The sequence below is a fragment of the Ixodes scapularis genome, unplaced genomic scaffold (genome assembly GCF_016920785.2).
Source record: "Ixodes scapularis isolate PalLabHiFi unplaced genomic scaffold, ASM1692078v2 PGA_scaffold11__112_contigs__length_91849675, whole genome shotgun sequence".
NCBI lineage: Eukaryota > Metazoa > Arthropoda > Arachnida > Ixodida > Ixodidae > Ixodes > Ixodes scapularis.
In genome coordinates this window covers 61,151,540-61,168,915 of record NW_024609837.1, presented here as the reverse complement: position 1 = coordinate 61,168,915, position 17,376 = coordinate 61,151,540, and the positions used below count along the sequence as shown (strand labels likewise).

General features: G+C 46.9%; 1 protein-coding gene across 2 annotated transcripts; it reads left to right on the top strand.

Moving 5' to 3' along the window:
• Positions 1–916: 916 nt before the first annotated feature.
• Positions 917–17,097, top strand: LOC121832853 (RAB6A-GEF complex partner protein 2-like). 2 transcript variants are annotated; one of them, XM_042288943.1, is made up of 8 exons: positions 917–1,188; positions 3,698–3,822; positions 4,365–4,522; positions 6,670–6,753; positions 7,389–7,538; positions 9,473–9,607; positions 12,909–13,214; positions 14,015–17,097. In XM_042288943.1, the coding sequence occupies exons 2-8, from the start codon at positions 3,698–3,700 to the stop codon at positions 14,236–14,238; spliced, it is 1,182 nt and encodes a 393-aa protein (XP_042144877.1). In that variant the 5' UTR covers positions 917–1,188; the 3' UTR covers positions 14,239–17,097. The 2 variants fall into 2 exon arrangements, with proteins under 2 accessions (XP_042144877.1, XP_029839023.2); XM_029983163.3 differs by having other exon boundaries at positions 929–1,188; positions 4,365–4,516.
• Positions 17,098–17,376: the final 279 nt, after the last annotated feature.

Genomic DNA, 17,376 nt, shown 5'->3' with positions numbered 1-17,376 from the left:
GCACTATCTGGAGTTGTGCTCATGTTGATCCCTTTTGCTGCACTGCACATAATTCTTGCCAAGTATTGCTATTCTTTAAAGTAATTTTATAGCTTGAGTTTGAAAGATGTAATGATATGCCAAAATATTTCATGAACAATTTATTCACACTGGTGGTTGTTGTATTCTAAATTACGGGAAAGAGGGAAATGCCCGTGCAGAAAATAAACGGAGCCAATATTCACACTGGTACCGCTACTAGTTGGCACATTTGAGGCAGAAGTGTCATGTGCATCAAAGCAGAATCTACATCAACGAGGTCCACAACCGCCTAATAATGTTCATTACACTCGAGGTCAACATGCAATTTGACAATATAAACAACCAATGTAAAACAGGTCCCAACAAATGGTGCATGCAAGACTTGTGATCAACTTCAGCACTTGATAGCGGCTTTTGTTAAAAGCAATGGAATCCAATGAGTAGTTGTATGAACCACGGAATATGCATAATGCCCCAGTACAATATATAACACTTATGGTTGTAAAGCACACGGTAACCACTGCTGAAATGTGTGTGATATGAAAAATTGCAACAGCATCTTCAGGTGAGTTCAGAGGACTGCTCAAATAGCCGGCCCAAAAGACTTCTAGCAAAATGTGCAGCAGCGCCCTCTACGACGCTGAAAGGAATTCTGGGAACCAGCAGCGAGGACAGGGGTGCTATCCTCTCGGGAGAAGCATGCAGAAAATTCCCATAATTCATTCTTTGGAGATTCTTGCAAGTTCTCTCTCTTCTGTAATCTCAGAGTTATTCCTAAAGCTGCCAACCTCCAAAATCACAATTGTAAAAAAAAACAAAAAAAAACAACAAAAGTTTAATCTAATTGCGCATCGTTTAAGTCTGTAGCGCCACAAAGTTTGTGGCGGACGTTTCTGTCTTTCTGGATGTTTTCTCCGCACCAGTCTTTCCTTATAGCTACATGGCCACAGTAATCGCGGAGTGGCATAGGGAGGACGGGAGGACGAGGCAGGACAGTCGAAAAAAACAGTGATGGAAACCGTGGAAACAGCCAAGAGACTCAGCACACTCCGAACCAACGGCAGAACGGGCGAATTATCCTCAAAGTTAAAGCAAGTGTCATAGTGGCCGATATATGGAAAGTTTCTTGCGTGCCAAGCGAAGCACCTCGCCTCCCAGCGGCATAAGGTAATCCGTTTACTACACATCACCCGCTCCGTAGCCACTTCCCCCTTAAACTCAAGATAAAGAGACGACTTCGTCGCATCATACTATGCCCCAAGTTGCAAGCGACCAAACATGACGGCAAAGCAGTTGATATTTCCCCACACTGCTAAATGTGATCGCCGTGATGATTGGGCTCTGCGGTGCTGTTTTTATGGCATGTCATAAGTTGCGGCTAGATTACTCAAGTAGATATAAAAGCATGAAGGGCCGGGCGATAAATGAGTAGCGTTATACAGCCTTTCACAGGAGGTCCGGAGTTATGGCGCTGTAACGTCTCATATTTACTATTTAGCATAACCTGTTCGTCATACCACTTGCGCTCATACCACGCCGAGCGCATATGAAGGACTGTTTTAATGAATATCTACGTCATAGCGATCTTTATGTAATATCTTAAGGCTATGAAAAGTTTGTGCTGTTTTTTCTGATACCGCCCCAAAAGTTGGTGTTTTGCGCCATCGTTTTAAAAATTGTTTCTTAAGTATGTATTTATATATATATGAACTTTTACCATTAAGAAGAAAGCACAGCACAACAAGAAATTTTGGTGTTAATTATACAAGCCATAACAACCAGGTGGGTGATTCAAGGAGCGGCCAGGCTCTTTAAATCGACCGCAAAATTCGGTTTCTTAACCTATCGCGCTACAACTTTGTGCAACGTTGCCTACAGATGGTGCATTTTTTTTTTTTTTTTTGTAAAATTTTTGCAAAGAGGGAACCTTTTATGAGGAAAAAGTAAAGAAAGAAAAAGGCCTAACTCCTATGGAAATGCAGCGAAGCCACTAATCTTCAAACAATACGGCGCCGCTTCGCACGGGAGACAAAAGATGGCGCAAGTGGTCGCAAAGCCAACTACCGCCAACGAACGAGCACACGGCGCCGAGAGCCGGCGTCTTTAGCAGACAATCTTTTAGACTTAAAAGTGGCGCGAGCTTTTCTGACATCAGTTGCCAATGCATTATTTTATCATCCTTACTAATGAAACACATTGAATGGACACATAATCGATTAAAAAAATGGTTTGTCGGGATATTTTCACTGTTCCTTTGGGAGTACTGATATTGTCTGCTTTGCAGTTCCTTGTTGTTAACGCACCTGTTTTTGTTTCTGCGACTGTCGCCGCCTGCGGAACGCGCGCCGCTTTTGAGTTGAAACAATTGTCTGCTAAGACGTATGCTCGTTCGTTGGCGGCAGTTGGCGTCGCGACCGCTTGCGGCATCTCTTGTCTCCCGTGAGAAGCTGCACCGTATTGTTTGAAGACTGGTGGCTTCGCTGCGTGTCCATAGGATCTAAACCTTTTTCTTTCTTTACTTTTTCCTCAAATAAGCTTGCTCTTCGCAAATTTTACAAAACAAATGCACCATCTGTGGGCAACACTGCGCAAAATTGTAGCGCGATAGGTTAAGAAACCGAATTTTGCGGTCGATTTAAAGAGCCTGGCCGCTCCTTGAATCACCCAGTATATCTGTGGGAGCTGTCACTCTTCTTGTCTACATCCTCATATATGATATTGTACCTAAAAGAGATAAATATTACCATTCACACCTTTTTCAAGGATCAGTAAAGCTCTTGTAGTTGCCACGAGAAGTAAGCACACAGTGTCTCCACTCGGGAAAATATATTCATACCTCCAAGAGAGTAATTAACATGTCATCCTTGTCACTAAAACACAGTCCCAATTAGTTGTTCGATAAGTAAGGCACCCTAAAAGCTAAAATGTATCTGAGCAGATAAATGGTGAGGGGATCGCTGACAGCTTGTGCTACAGAACCCAGAGATCCAGGGGTTTGATCCCCCACCCTTACCCGTTCTGATCAGCATAAGCATACTGGGGACGGGGGCGGGGAGGGCGAGCCCTATGCTACACGGCAAGTGCAAGGGACCGGGACAGCGCCGTCTGCTGCAATTAGTCAGCGGCGTGACGCTAATTAATCGCAGCAGACGGCGTTGTCTGTTTCCGTTGGTTCCACTTGGTCTTGCTGTGCAGCATAAGGCCCCTGGTAATGTGTTTGTGTAATCACTACTGCATGATACACATTGAAGACCCCAGGTCGGCAGTCATACTGCACTACCTAAATTTTTCGTCTACAGAGTCAACCAGACCGACCTCCCACTGTCTAAACATCTTGTCATCTAATCTAATACTTTACTGCCGAGCTTTGAACCTGGTGACCTGATTGTCATTCTTGGATTACAGCAAAGGAAGAACAGTGAACGTTTGAGGCATCGTTTTTCAGTCTTCCCCGGGGTAATTGCTGTAACTATTTTCAAAGGACGTGTGTTGAATCAACGCAAGCAAAAGATAGGTGTTCAGCCACACGCGCATTGGCACAATTATGCGACACGTCGGCAAGTTATATTTTTCGTCCCAGTGGGCACTCTTGTGCTTGCATGCTCTGGGTGGGCACATTCATGAGGCACTAAGCAGCCGTGCAACGCTTTGCACTGACCGTTTCCTCGCTCTTCAGATGATTGAAGTGCAAGCCAAGCTTCTACGCGATGTCGTCTACGTCGCTGGAGACAGTGTGGAGTGCTTGGTTACCTTCATCAACAAGCGTGCAGATGCCAACGTCGACGAAAGGCCCGAGAACTGGTACGTAGTGTGCTTTCGTTGCTCTACTGAATGTCGGCTTGTGCCCGTGGGACACAGATACTGCCAGAGACGTGGAATGAGCAGAAACCCTGAAGGGCCCTTTCATCCTGCTGCCAGGAATGCGTCTCGACTGGTGTCGCATACCTGCTGAGTTTCACAATTTTATCGTAAAGTGCCTGCTTTCCAGGGCTTCCTTACGGTTATTGTATAGACAACAATGTATATACAACTCCTCTGATCCTGTGTAAAAAAAAAAAAAAGAAAATTGTTTCTCTTGAGCTACATATGCCACCAGTTTGCAATTCGGCGTTAATTTCACTCATGCAGGCTACCAACAAGTGCAAGACTTTACCGACTAGGTTGACACCTCGAGTGAACGCCTTCCACCGCGTCGGTCGTTTTAAGGATAGCCGTTAAATTTTAAGAAAAAAAAAATGACAAGAGCGAAGGGGTCGCTTTTCCGCGCTAACGGCGTTGCGTAGTGTACCGCTCGCAGTGCTTTGGCGCTCCCGACCTTAACCTTGCGTGACAATGCGACGCAGCGTCAAGCCAACGCCGGAGAACCTTGCGTGGGCGAGCGCCCAGATCCACTGCCACTGCTCGGTGGACGAGGCCAAGGTGCACTTTCCCAAGTCTCCGTCGCAAGAACAGATGGCCACGGGTTCCAAGGACACCTCTTTCATTCCGTGCCGAGGTGAAGGTCGCTATCCCTCTTTGTTCTCGGTTTTTATTCTTCCCTATTGCTCTACTACTTGTCTCGACAAGAATGATTGCAGTAGGAGTCATGTGCCGTGGGTATCGAGGAAAGGATCAACACTTTGGACGGGCACCATATTTTCCGGACTATAGTCCGCGCCCCATGTATATAGTCCGCAGAGGCGAATTCCAGCTGAGAGAAAAAGTTTTGTGTTTAGATGGTTCTCACCTGGTGCATAGTTTGCTCATAAAATACATGGCACGACACATTTTGACAAACGACCGCTTTATCAGATCACAAAGAAGCTCGCATCATAACCTGTCGCTAACAAAATCCACGACGGTTTGTGTTAATGAATGGTCTTGGAAAAACAAACCTTTGTATAGTCTGCACCCTATAAAATTTCAACTTCTAAACGTGTAAGGTCCGTCAGCTATGATCAGGAAGTATAGTAGTCGCAACGAGAGCTGTTTCTTTTTTTTTTGGAAGCTCGGCTTTGGCAAAGAAGTTGGTTTTCATGACGATATGCTAGCCTTTGCTTTCATTTTCGGACTTGTCTACTTGAAAGGTGTCTTCATTAGCTACACCTGGGTGATGTTTATTTCGAGGCTTTATTATTAGCAAACAATCATGAGCGTCTTGATAACTAACATGTTTCGCTTTGTACATTGCTGCACCTTCATCCTTTTCGCATGGACATTAGGATTGTATAAACCTTCATACTACATCTGGATAGGTCATTTTGTATTAGTGCATGATGGAATTACATACTGCTTGATGCTTGCTTTCCCCCCCTCCCCTTTTTTTTTAAATAATATATCCTGTATATTTGCTAGTTAGTTGTAAACCTTTTAATGTCGTGTTATTTGCTTTCGTTTTATGTGTGAATGTATATGTTGTATCCCACACCTACTTGGGCCTTCGATAGCTTGTAGTATCCTCTAAATAAAAAAAAAAAAAAAAAAATACACGTGATCCATATTTATAGCCAAAGGCTAGTCATGGATCCATCAGAAGTCAAGAGCGACCTGAAGGTTTCCATTTGCTTCCTAACGTAATGCAGTATTAGGAAATGTGGACAGGTGTCTGAACCGTGCGGGAAATAACGGATTTTTAAATTTAGTCAGGAAAGAGCTGTTTTGGGGTCACTGGGAGACTACCTTCACTTTCCTTTTTTATTCATCCATAGACAATTATCTTTATTCTCAGTCATAAATGTTGTCCTTTGAATGCCCTACAGCTATTAAAATTAAGTTTTTGTGTGCATCTAGTACTACTGACCATCGCCCGAGTGCTGTTACTATAGCTGTCAGTTAGGGGATACACTTACTAGGAGGTCTGCTAAGATCCAGAGCACACTACATTTGGAGACAACTTTCTGTGTTGTGCCCCAAAGAGAACAGGAGTGCACATGCGTGGCTCTAATTGGCGCTCGAGCACGCACTGTCGTACCTTTGACTGCATTGCCAAAGAAAGTTGTTCACAGACATAGCTGCACTGAAGTTTGTGTTCTTTAAGCATTGAACACTACAGAGTGCTCATTCAGAATGCCTGAAGCCATCATTTAAATGCACATTATTTTCTTAATAATCTTGTGTGGAAACCTTCCCAAGTTTTGGTTTGCAACATTCCGTAAGATGGCAAAGAACTGTATTACTTCCATCCTCCAACCCAAGACAAAAGGCAAAAATAAGATAACTGATATACACACACACACCCACACACACTAAACTAAACTCAGCAACTGATTTATTTCATAAACTAGTCGTTCACCAGTTTACCTGCATTTTTACTTTCATTCCTATTCCCAATGAGGGCTAGAGCTGTATTCCAGCTGTTTTTTGTGAAATAAATTAATAGCTGCCAAGTTTGAGACGGCATCTGTGCGTGTTAATTATTTTATTTTTGCCTCTTCTCGAGTTGAGGTATGAAAGCCATTCACCGGCTTGCCCGCATCTTTACCCTTATTCTGTACTCTTAGCTCCTTTTAGCAAACAACTTAGTTATGCAAAAAATCTTGCAGTTGTTTCCTCTCGTGTCTATGGTACTTTGCGCCCTGGTTTAAAGGGAGGACATTGCTTGTCGCACGTGTGTATCTGTGTGTTCGTCATCCATCAGTGTCTTGGCTTCGGCATTTTCTTTTGCCGCAGGCGAGAAAGGCTACGTGGTGTTCTCTTCCAAGCCCAAGATCTTGTTCTGTGACCTCCGTCTTTTGCCAGGAGAAAGCAAGTCGTGTGAGTCACCTTTGCCGTCGCCTTTTCGTCGCGTCTGTTGCGTTTCTGCCATTCCGCTCAGTCGCACATCAGGTTATGCGTGGCTAGATTCTTAGTGGGCTAAGTTGGGACGTAGGTCAAGTAACACTAGTCGAGACCACTGGCACTCGCAAATAGAGCCTAGCGCGGTTCCGGTTTAGAAATGTAACTGTGATAGCCCCCCCCCCCCCCCCCCCCCCCCCCCCCCCCCCCCCCCCCCCCCCCCCCCCGGGGTTGGTGCACACACATGTAAACACTGAACCCATGATCATTTTAGAGCCGAACGTGCTTCTGGACGTGTTCCCACGAGACGAGCGTTGCGAAAAAAAGGTCACGAAAAACCGTCTCACACTTGCCATGGCAACATAAATCTAACGTTTATAATCTATCAGCTACGTTGAGCATTATTGATTATCATCAGTCAATCAAGATAATGATAAGGACAAATAAAAGTCATGATGACTTACGAATAATTATTAGAATCGACATATTACACCTATTTCGTTAGTTCTTACCATTATCTTAAAATTCGGTGACTGCTGCGCTCGTCGTCCGGCAAACGTCATTTAATTAGTCCTTTTTTTCCCCTCGCTGCGGCCGTGCGCACCACGGGGCAGTCGTGTACAGGGAAACGATCCCGTCGTCGGTGCCACCCTCATACAAAGGCCAGGCGGTGAGGTACGCGTACAAGGTCACCATAGGGGCTCAGAAGGTGAACGCCCGCATCTGCCTCCTCCGCATACCCATCAAAGTGTTCGTCGTCGAAGGTGAGCACTCCCTCAGCCTCATCGATGGCGGCGTGGTGCCAGCAACGCATCTGCGACCGCCGCGTTTACTGCGTTAAAAAAAAGTAGTCCCTCAACTTCTGCCTCAACAACGTTGTAGGAGCGTTGTGTCATTCCCGGCCTCAATCGTGGCTGCGTCGCAGCAGGGGCGGGGCGGTGGATGTGTAGGACTCCGCATTTTCGGACGAATCCGACAAGCTCCAAAAAACACTTGCCGACAAATTTTTCGGCAGTTCGGATTCATCCGAAAAACTCGGAATTTGGAGGTCACGATGGCAAAGTGAAAAGCCACCCAGGACTATATCTTATGAATCAAGTTTGTCGAGGCACGGGGCTAGTAAAACAACAAAAACAATTTTTTTTTTATTGTTTTGGATTATTGACAAAAGGGAGTTTTTTTGTTGTCTCATCAAAGGTTTGTTCGATACAATGGGTCTGTGTGCTTCTGGACCACTACGAAAGCTACTGTTTCGGTTTCTGGTTTGGACCATACTATTGGTACTTCTTAGAGGAAGGAGGGGGTTGTGTTTTTATAACATTGAAAGACATGAACCTGTAGATTTTGCAGGATGGGGAGGGCAGCCGAAGTTTCAATGCGTCTAGGAGTTTGGAAATTTCATAGTAGTACCGTAAAATTTTGAGAGATGCCCCACCACCGAAAGGTAACCCACCCCAATTCTTGGCTTGATTTGGTATTTTCTTTTAAACACTAAAAGATAGCCCACTCCTAGTAATCATAGTGTTGGGATCAATGATGACCTTGGCATAAATCTGTCTAGTTACCTATGGCGGGATATAAGCGAACATTGCTGACTGGAAAGTTCAGAAATCTTTGCTTCATTGCCCCTTGCCGAGATAACAAGCTTGACAAAAGCATGATCTAATTTTTTTTTTTTTTCAAATTTTTTTGATTGTACATTGAAAGTTGGCCCACTCCTTATTTTCACCCAATTTTCTCTCGAGTTTAGGTGGGCTATCTCGGGATTTTACGGTATCAACGTTTATTGTAGTAACACTTGTTTCGAAGTACCCTAGTAATGACGCTCATTCTAGTAACGCTGGTTTTCAAGATTTGTCATGGGACAGTGAGTACTGCCGATCGCAAAGGCGCCAGTACCGAACGCAGCGGCAGAAATATCTTTTGATGCAGGCAATTCGAAAGATTTAGTGTACGTTTTTGTGCAGACAATATTTATTTTTATTTTTAAAGTAAATATAGGAACGGAGTAAAATTAATTTTAGAACTTTGGAGAATTGGAAATATAACAAAGATAAACTCCGATAAACCCCGAATTCCCAGCGAAAAATAAACTCCGAAAAACACCCTTTCTGAATTTCACCGGAAATAAACTCCGAAGACACTGAATCCTACAGACATGGCAGACACCCATTCCACTGCTGGTCGCCCTCCGGAACTGGATTTGGAGGCTGGGAGCATACCGTCCGACGGAGAAGCTCCTTAGAGTGCCTCCAGATAGGAATCTGAAACTGCCAGAATGTTGCGGCATTGGACGCGTCAAACTGAATCCGACCGGAAAAAAACGTGACAATGTTTCGCCTTTCGTGTTTCCATTTGATGCTTCTAAGACCGACCAGCTTGCAAGTACCATACTCTAGGAGGGGAAAAAATGTCGGCCCCACAAAAGTGCTTTTTACAAGGACCAACATGCGCAAACAAAAAAACCGATGCCCATCCCACACCTTACGAATGCGACTCGTTGATGTTGAGCACTCGTTAGCGACCACGAAAAAACACGCCAGTGGTTAGGTGGTGCAGGCCGCCTCTTGTACAAAAGGGTGCAGCCACAGTCGTCCGTCCGTCCAGGGTCCCCCCAGGTCGTAGAAAGTTTTGAACACGCTTCCCGGTCGAGGCCGCTTCGTCGCCCTCGTTTTCTGACTCTCCCCGTGACGAACAGGCCTGATGGAGGCGCTGAAGGAGCGCCTTGCCCGGGCGGCCCCCAACAACCCGTTCCTTCCGTCGGCAAGCCGGCAGTCTGTCCTGGAGGTTGCCGTGGACTTCCTCGAAGACCTCACCTCCCGGAGGAGACCCAGTGAGTGACCCGCCTCCAGAGCGTCATTTCTTCGACGGTGGGGCAGTTTCATGTACAGTATAGACCACTTACAACGTAACCACTTATAGTGCAGGACCGGGTATAACGCGGCTTTTTTAAACCACCGGTTCGCCTCCCATAGAACTCCATGTAATTACATACCGCTTAAAATGCAGTCGCGCGAAGGGAAATACTGGTTATAGTGCGGTTTCTGGAACAGCCCGCGGACCGCGCCGACTGACCGGCGCAGCGAGCACGCTTCCCTGTGCGACACTAGATAACGGCGCGAGCCGCAAGCGGCACTCGCGGGGCAAGGAGGTTGCTCGAAGAAGCGGGGAGAAGCGAAGAGAGAGGCTTCAGTTGCCATAGCGACGGAGGGACGCACGCACGTGTCGTTCACGTGCGTGCGTCCCTCCGCTGCGTTGGAAACAACCGCAACGACAGACCAATCGCAGGTTGAGGAAAAGTGTTTGCGCGCGTTGCATGCCGGTCGCGGGCCGGCTGCTTCTATACGTCGTGTTCTATCCGCAAACATGGCGTCGGTTGTGATCGTCGACGTAGACGGCGTGGTGGAAGCTCAAATTTCCGCGTAAAAGCGCTATCCTTGACTGTGAATTTTCGTTGTGTGTCAGTATGATAACCCAGCATGTACTAGAAGGGAAGATCCACCCACTCGTACGGCGACGTTGTGGCGGCACTCTCAAGACGGCAGAAACGCCCGTGTCGTCGTGTTTGTTTACTTCGACTACAATGGTGCTTTTTAAGCATTTCTGTTTTGAAACATTGCCCGCATTTCTTATTTAGAGCATTTCATGCCTGTGCTCAAGTTGAAGGTATTACTGGCGCAACCGTATAAAGGATGCGAATTTTTAAGCGTTTTCATCGCCGGAGAAAAGTGATTAGGGTTAGCAATCCTGAATGCTCGCAACGTCCGTCCGCAACCTGCGACGCTGCTAGAAGGCTGCGCCAGGCAAAAGTCGCTCATTTCTTTCAAAATGTGTGACACACTTGAGAGAAGAAGTGTACTAGTCGGGTGAAATAAAGACTTTCCTCAAACTAAGCTTTATTTTTCATCTAACATAAAATAAATTGTTTTACAAAGGTAAGTTGTCTCATGGTATCTATTTTGGCCTGAAAAATTGATGTTTTGGTTATAACGCGGTACCGCTTATAGTGCAGATTTTTGCGACTCCCGCGACATACGTTATATGCGGTCTACACTGTACTTGCTTGTTGTTCAAAATCCTGCCGGGCGCTGCATGGATGAAGTTTCACCCTAGCATAATGCCCCGAGTCATCGCCCACCCCCCTGCCACCTGGAATTCGTAAAAAAAAGTGGGGTGGGCCATGTCTCAATGGGTAAATGCAAGCAATTTAAAAAAAAACGCCAATTTTTTTGTATGTATCTAGGGTGGCTGCACAAGAAATACATTATACTCAAAACTCAAATTTGTTTCATGGTTTTATACAAGTTAGAAGACGTCTGTCGGATAGGATGAATGTTTGCGGGTCGCAGAGTCCTCTTTGGGGTATTGTAGGGGTGGGTGATCACTCTGCATTTTTTTAGAAATCAATATTCGCCCTAAAAGTGGGGTGGGCCATGACTCGGAACATTACGGTGCGTCTTTCTACGCGCGGACGCAGCATTTTCCAGCTCGCTCGAGTTTTTTCTGTCCCAATCGACTGCGTCAGCCAGAGTAGCGTCGTATGGTACCCATTCTTTGAACAAACTGTTTTTTTTATTTGAATCTCAAATGAGGTGATGTAGAGAAGTCGACCCATCTGTGGCCAAGATGGTTTAGGTAGATAGGGCAGGGGGGGGGGGAAAGAATGAAAGCAGTTACCTTCCCCCCCCCCCCGGCATCTGCCAAACTCCGTCGTACTTGCCGAGTTCTGTTGTCGACGGAGCACACTTGCCATGTGTGTGCGTTTCGCCAACGCCAAAAATGACGCCAGTACTAAGCGTCTGCATGCAAACAGACGGGGAAAGTGATGGGCGCTATTTGTTGATGTAGTGGGACGTGGCCTACCGTAAGTGAAAATGTGTTTCTTGAAACTGCCCTATATACGACCTGGCACGCCCAATACAGCATTTTCCTGCACCCGTGATTTCTGCAACTTTTCCGTTACCTCTCGGTTTGCCGTACAGTTCAAAGGATAGGACCCACGCTTGGCGTTCCATCGAACAGTTAGACTGAAGCTTTTCTAGAAACCAGTTAGTGCATCAAAAAGGAACGAAGGACTGTTGAGTCTCCTATTATCCGCAGTAGGACACTCACGGAAGCGGTTAATAGCTACGCCGGCAAAGTGGCTTGTTCCCATTTCCGCTAGCGCATCAGAGTTCGAGAACATTTGGGTGAGGCATGGAATGGGCCAAGTGCAACCTGGACTCTCATTGATGCAGCTGAGGACGTAAATCCATCTATGTCGTTGACATTGTTGTCGAGTGGAGCTTCACAACAGTTCCGGTGGAGACATTTGCCATAACCATAAAGCATGTGTCGTATGCTTCCGATGGCTCAGGTGGCTCATGCCACAAGTCGTTTCTGGGAGATTTTTGTGCCAATTTAATTGCTACAGTACCATGTCTGGGGCATGTCACAATCCCTTATTGCTCTCACTCATCCTTTTTTTTAACAGAATGTGTTGTAGGGGTGGGTTTCACGAGAAAAGCGACGCATTACACTTGACCAACACACGGGTCAAGGTGTCATGTGGCACCTTGATGTCGCCCGGCTACGATGCCGCTTAACTCCGCGACGTTGCACAACACCGTGACGCTGTGTGACTCAATGTTAAGTTTGGGTGTCGTGATGTCACAGCGTTCAGGTCACGAAGTTATGCGACCCCACAATTTCACGTGACACTGATGTCGCGTGGCTTTCCGACGTCACCCACACGACACTGTGATGTCACAGTACTCTGACATCATCAGTCACGTGACATTATGGTCCTGTGATATCATGTGATGTCACATGTCACACTGTGTGTTGGATGACCCTTTGACATCACCAGTCATGTGACCTCATGACATCACACACGACACTGTGATGTCAATGACTCTGACGTCCCCAGTCACGTGGCATCACAGTTCTGCGACCTCGTGACATCATGTGATGTCACACAACTCTTCGACGTTGTCAGTCACGTGACATCGCAGTCATGTGACCTCATAAGTCACACAGGCATGCATGCGCGCGACATCTTCCAGCTCGTTCACAGCACATTCTGCGTATCTCGGAGTTTATTATATACGACCGAGACACGCTTGGTAATTGTTTCCTCTCCTCCCACACCCCAGGCTACTACAACGTGACACACCAGAACGGCCGGGTGGTGCGATTCTGCCTGCTGAAGACCTCCTTCCGGCTTGGGGAGGACATCGTGGGCACCTTCGACTTCTCCGAGGCGACGGTGCCGTGCGTCCAGTATTCGGTGACCCTCCAGAGCGAGGAAGAGGTGCTCGGGGCGGCGTCTGCCAGCGGAGAGGCCGTACTCTCGACCCTGGGGCACTGCAAGCAGCACGCTTTCTGCCTACACCTGCGCACCACCCACCTACACCTGCCCGTGCCGCTGCACGTGACGCCCTCCTTCGCGTCGGACATAGGTAAGCGTTGGGCCAAGTAATCAAGCACACGTGCGGCTTGATTACTTGGAAAACATGCTGTTACTGATGGGAAAATGAAACCAGATAAGAGGTGTGGCTCCGCGAGGTAGAGGCAGCCTTGCAGATATTCGAGTGTGGAATGGTGCTCGGGGCTATCACAAAATAAGGCTGCGGACAAAGATGTCTTTCCGTGAGCCTGGGTCTTTTTTTTATACAAAGGCAACTCCAGTTCTAGGCGTTTTTTTTTTTTCCTCTCTTTTTCAATAATGATAAAGTTAGCCCAGGGGTCACTTTTCAGGATTTATCTGTATACACCGAAAACATGGAACCCCAGTTATATGTATCAGTAGGCTGGCTGTCTGGCATAGGATTATGTTCACGCTTGACGGCCAGGCAGGCTGTAATGATTAGAATGTGCATGCCCTTGCTCTAAAGAAAGTAAAATGTGCTGGTGAAATTAAATAATTTTTTAACTTTAGCTAGCTAGTTTTCTTGGCTAAATATAGTAATATTTTTTTTTACACTCGAGCCATAAAGTTTTGGAAGTAACAAAAGAGAATAAAGGTAAAAGGAAAGACCTATAGTAATATCTGACAATTAAATTCCGTTGCTAGATTTGTTTGAAGAGTTGGATCAGTGTGGTCACTGCAGTGTGTACTTAATGTAATATACTTCAATCGTTAAAAAAAACGAAATCTATAAAATTTTGTGCAAGGCTTCAGAGAATTCCAGTCACAAACTATTTTAAAAGCCCACATTCGAGTTTGCAAGTATTAAAGGCTGTTTTATTTTTATTGCAGTGGAGCTGCGCTGGAAGCTTCACTTCGAATTTGTGATGACCACGTCTCCTATAACGATGCCCGGTTTGCGGCTGCCACCGGGTTCTGGCGATTGGGCGCCACCAGAAGTGCTCGATGTGCAGACCATGGTGTGGGACCTTCCCATCTGCCTGTTCCCCACCCACCCGGGCCATGTGAGCAGTGCCCTCAAAGCACCCTCCCAGATGTCCCTCCAGATCTGCTGACCTAACCAGGACTCTCAAGTGCCTTGCGTCAACCACCGCGTCGTCTGCTACAGTGATGGCTGCCGTCTGCTGCTACGAGCAGGTGCCATCCAGCCAGACATGCAAATAACGATTGTCTGCTATGCTACGAGCAGAGGGATCCATGTAATGCAATCATTCATCCGGGCATGGTGAAGACTGTCATCTGCAACATCATCTGCAATGTCGTCTGCTACAGCGATGGCTCCCGTTTGCTGCTACGAGCAGAAGGTGCCGTCTGGCCAGACATGCAAATAACGATCATCTGCTATGCCAAAGGCAGAAGGATCTATGTAATACAATCATTCACCTGGGCATGGCGACACTGTCTACATCATCTGCAATGTCGTCTGCAACATTGACGACTCGTCTGCTTCTATAAGCAGAAAATGCCATCCAGCCAGGAGTGCAAGTAACGATCATCTGCTACCCTGCAAGCGAAATGGTCTACAGAATACAATCATTCACCCGGACATGGTGGCAACTCCCAGCTGAAACATCATCTGCGATGCCGTCTGCTACTGCGAGCAAAAAGTTCCATTCACCTGGACATGTAATGAAGCATTGTTTATGCTTAGTCTGCAAGGTCATCTGCTGTGCTGAGACGCCGTGATTCCATTCACCTACATTTACAAATGGCTGTCATCTAGATTGTCATCTGCTGTTACAAGCATAAGAGTTTGTACACTCGGATGCGCAAACAACCCGTCTGCTATTCCTTCGGGACATCGTCCGCTGCAAGCAGCAGCTTTTTCTGTGTCCAGGTGTGTAAATGATCATCTGCAGCTGAAAGTGGGACATACAACCTCCCCAAACACACAAACAACTGCAGTCCGCAACGTGTAGACAGACGCACTTGCCAGATATACTTTTGCCGGAATCTTGTATGAGCGGTTGGGTAGCACTATGCACCCTTTGCTACTATGACTGGACAACATCCTTCTCCCTAGTACTTACGGCCAATGGTCATCACGTTGTCTGCCGTGCTTGTGCAGGGCACAAGCACGGCAGACGACGTGATGCTCGTGCTCTGCTGGAAAAGAAAGAGCACCATTATCAACTGAGTGAAAAAATGATGCCCAGTCAATTGCGATCCCCTGCTGCGAGCTCAGCCAAAAGCATGATGTCTCCTGCTCAACGTTTCTGCGATGGAAAATGTAGCCGCCAACGTCTCCAGACGTTGACGGCCATTGTGAACCACCTGGCCGAAATTCCACTCTACCAAGACAGGGTGTGGATTATTACTGCATTTCGGGGAAAGCTTACAGCCGTACACAAAGTTCAAACTAGCTATGTGGGAGTTCAGCATAGAATAGGGGCTAGTTCACAATTCGTTGCTCTCGTGTGGTCGTGGAGGTGCTTGTTTTTAGCAACTTGGCAGCGTGGGTAGCACACCAATCGTGCTCTGGACAGCTGTCGGTTTGCACCGCTAACTACCTGTTTCGTTCAAAGACTGGTTCACACACACTTGCGGCGAGAGACCACACTGCTACAGTTTATCGGATGACCCTGGAACGCCTCCGGTCGGCGTTTATTTCCTCATTTCTCGCGCATCATTTCTTCACCATCGGCGTGAAATACTTTTGAGGATGTTACAAACAACCATGTCGGCTCGAAGCTGAGCGAGTTGGCTCATTGCTTGTTTATGGTGCCGGCTGAACATGTTTATGGTGCCGGCTGAACATGTTTATGGTGCATGTGCGTGCACACGTTCACGGTGCCAGCGTGCTTCTCTCGTCGTAAGCGGTTACAGCGCAGTTCATTGCGCTCAAAACACGGATGTGTGAACCAGTTTTAGGGCATCTGAAACCCGTTTGCTCACACTTTGAGAACATCCTCTCTTTGTAAACAATCTCATCTGCCAAAGGCAAGGGTATACGGGGTTCATCTTTTAGCACCTGGGGTAGGTTTTCTCACTGATCCCGCTGCACAGAAATGCGGTTTTGGGACAGCACGACGTCTGGCTAAAAGAAGAAAGCCGTGCAAGTCTGCCGCTGGTTTGGAACGGCAGAACAGGCTCCTCCCAGAAACCTTCTGCTCTTTCCACTTTAGCAAAGCAAACGGTGGAAAGGAGGAAACAACCAACCGTATCGAGCAGAGCGCTTTGCAAGTGGGGCTTGCCCTGCTGTCCTAGACCTGCAGCAGACTATGCGGAGTGCAAGTTTGTCTGATTTTTGCACTGGACTTGCGAGCTCCGATTGGCTCTGATTGAAGGATAGTGGGTAGACCTCAAGGCAGCTAGCATTGATGTCTACCCACTATCCTTCCAATCAAAGCTTGGCGTTTTGACGTCGCTGCAACCCCTGAGCGAGAAGCAGACGAACTTGTGCTCTGCATAGCACGACTTAGTTGTGGGAGCTGCGGAAGGTAGGCGGAAATGACTCACTGTAAATATATCATTTTGTATGTTGGGGGGTATCTCCGTTTTGGGAAGAGCGCGAAATTCTCAACATGCCTAGCTTTTTTTTTTTCTTCTTCTCGTATAGTGTTGGACAGAAAAACTTGTTAATTGTGTACAGGTTCCCTAAACAACTTCCTCTTTTATCTGTCTGGAAGGAATGTGCGACAACTTTTGGCAGCAGTTCGGGTACATGTTACCGCTCAAGACATTGATAGTTTTTTATATTTTTGTTTTTTTAGTTGATCTTTGTTTTTTTGCGGAAGGAAGGTTGGTATTGATTGCCGAATGAAATGAAGGAGCATGGAGCACTGGTAGTAGTGAGGAAAAGGGAATATACTCGGTTTTTGTACATTTCTTTGCTACATAGATTGCCTAACCTGATGAAGTGCTCCGGATGGGAGCGAAATAAAAAAACAAAATGTTGAACTTGATGAACGAAAGCAGTGGTGTGTGCGCGCTGGTCTTTATACGTCTCGGTGGCTCGGAGGCAAAGTGCTGCCCCACAGATCCCAGGCGAAGTGCCTCGAACAGGTCCTCGACTGGCGCGTTTAGCGTCGCATCCCGCCCATCCACCAAAAGCAGTCTCGAAGTGGTAACAGACGGCGTCGCAGAAGCCTGTGTACCATGCTTGGAGATGCGTCTCGGGCACTGTGCCCCAGGTAGCGGGTTCGAATCCCGGCTTGTTGGCGACACGCGGCCGGGTTTGAGCAGCCAACTGA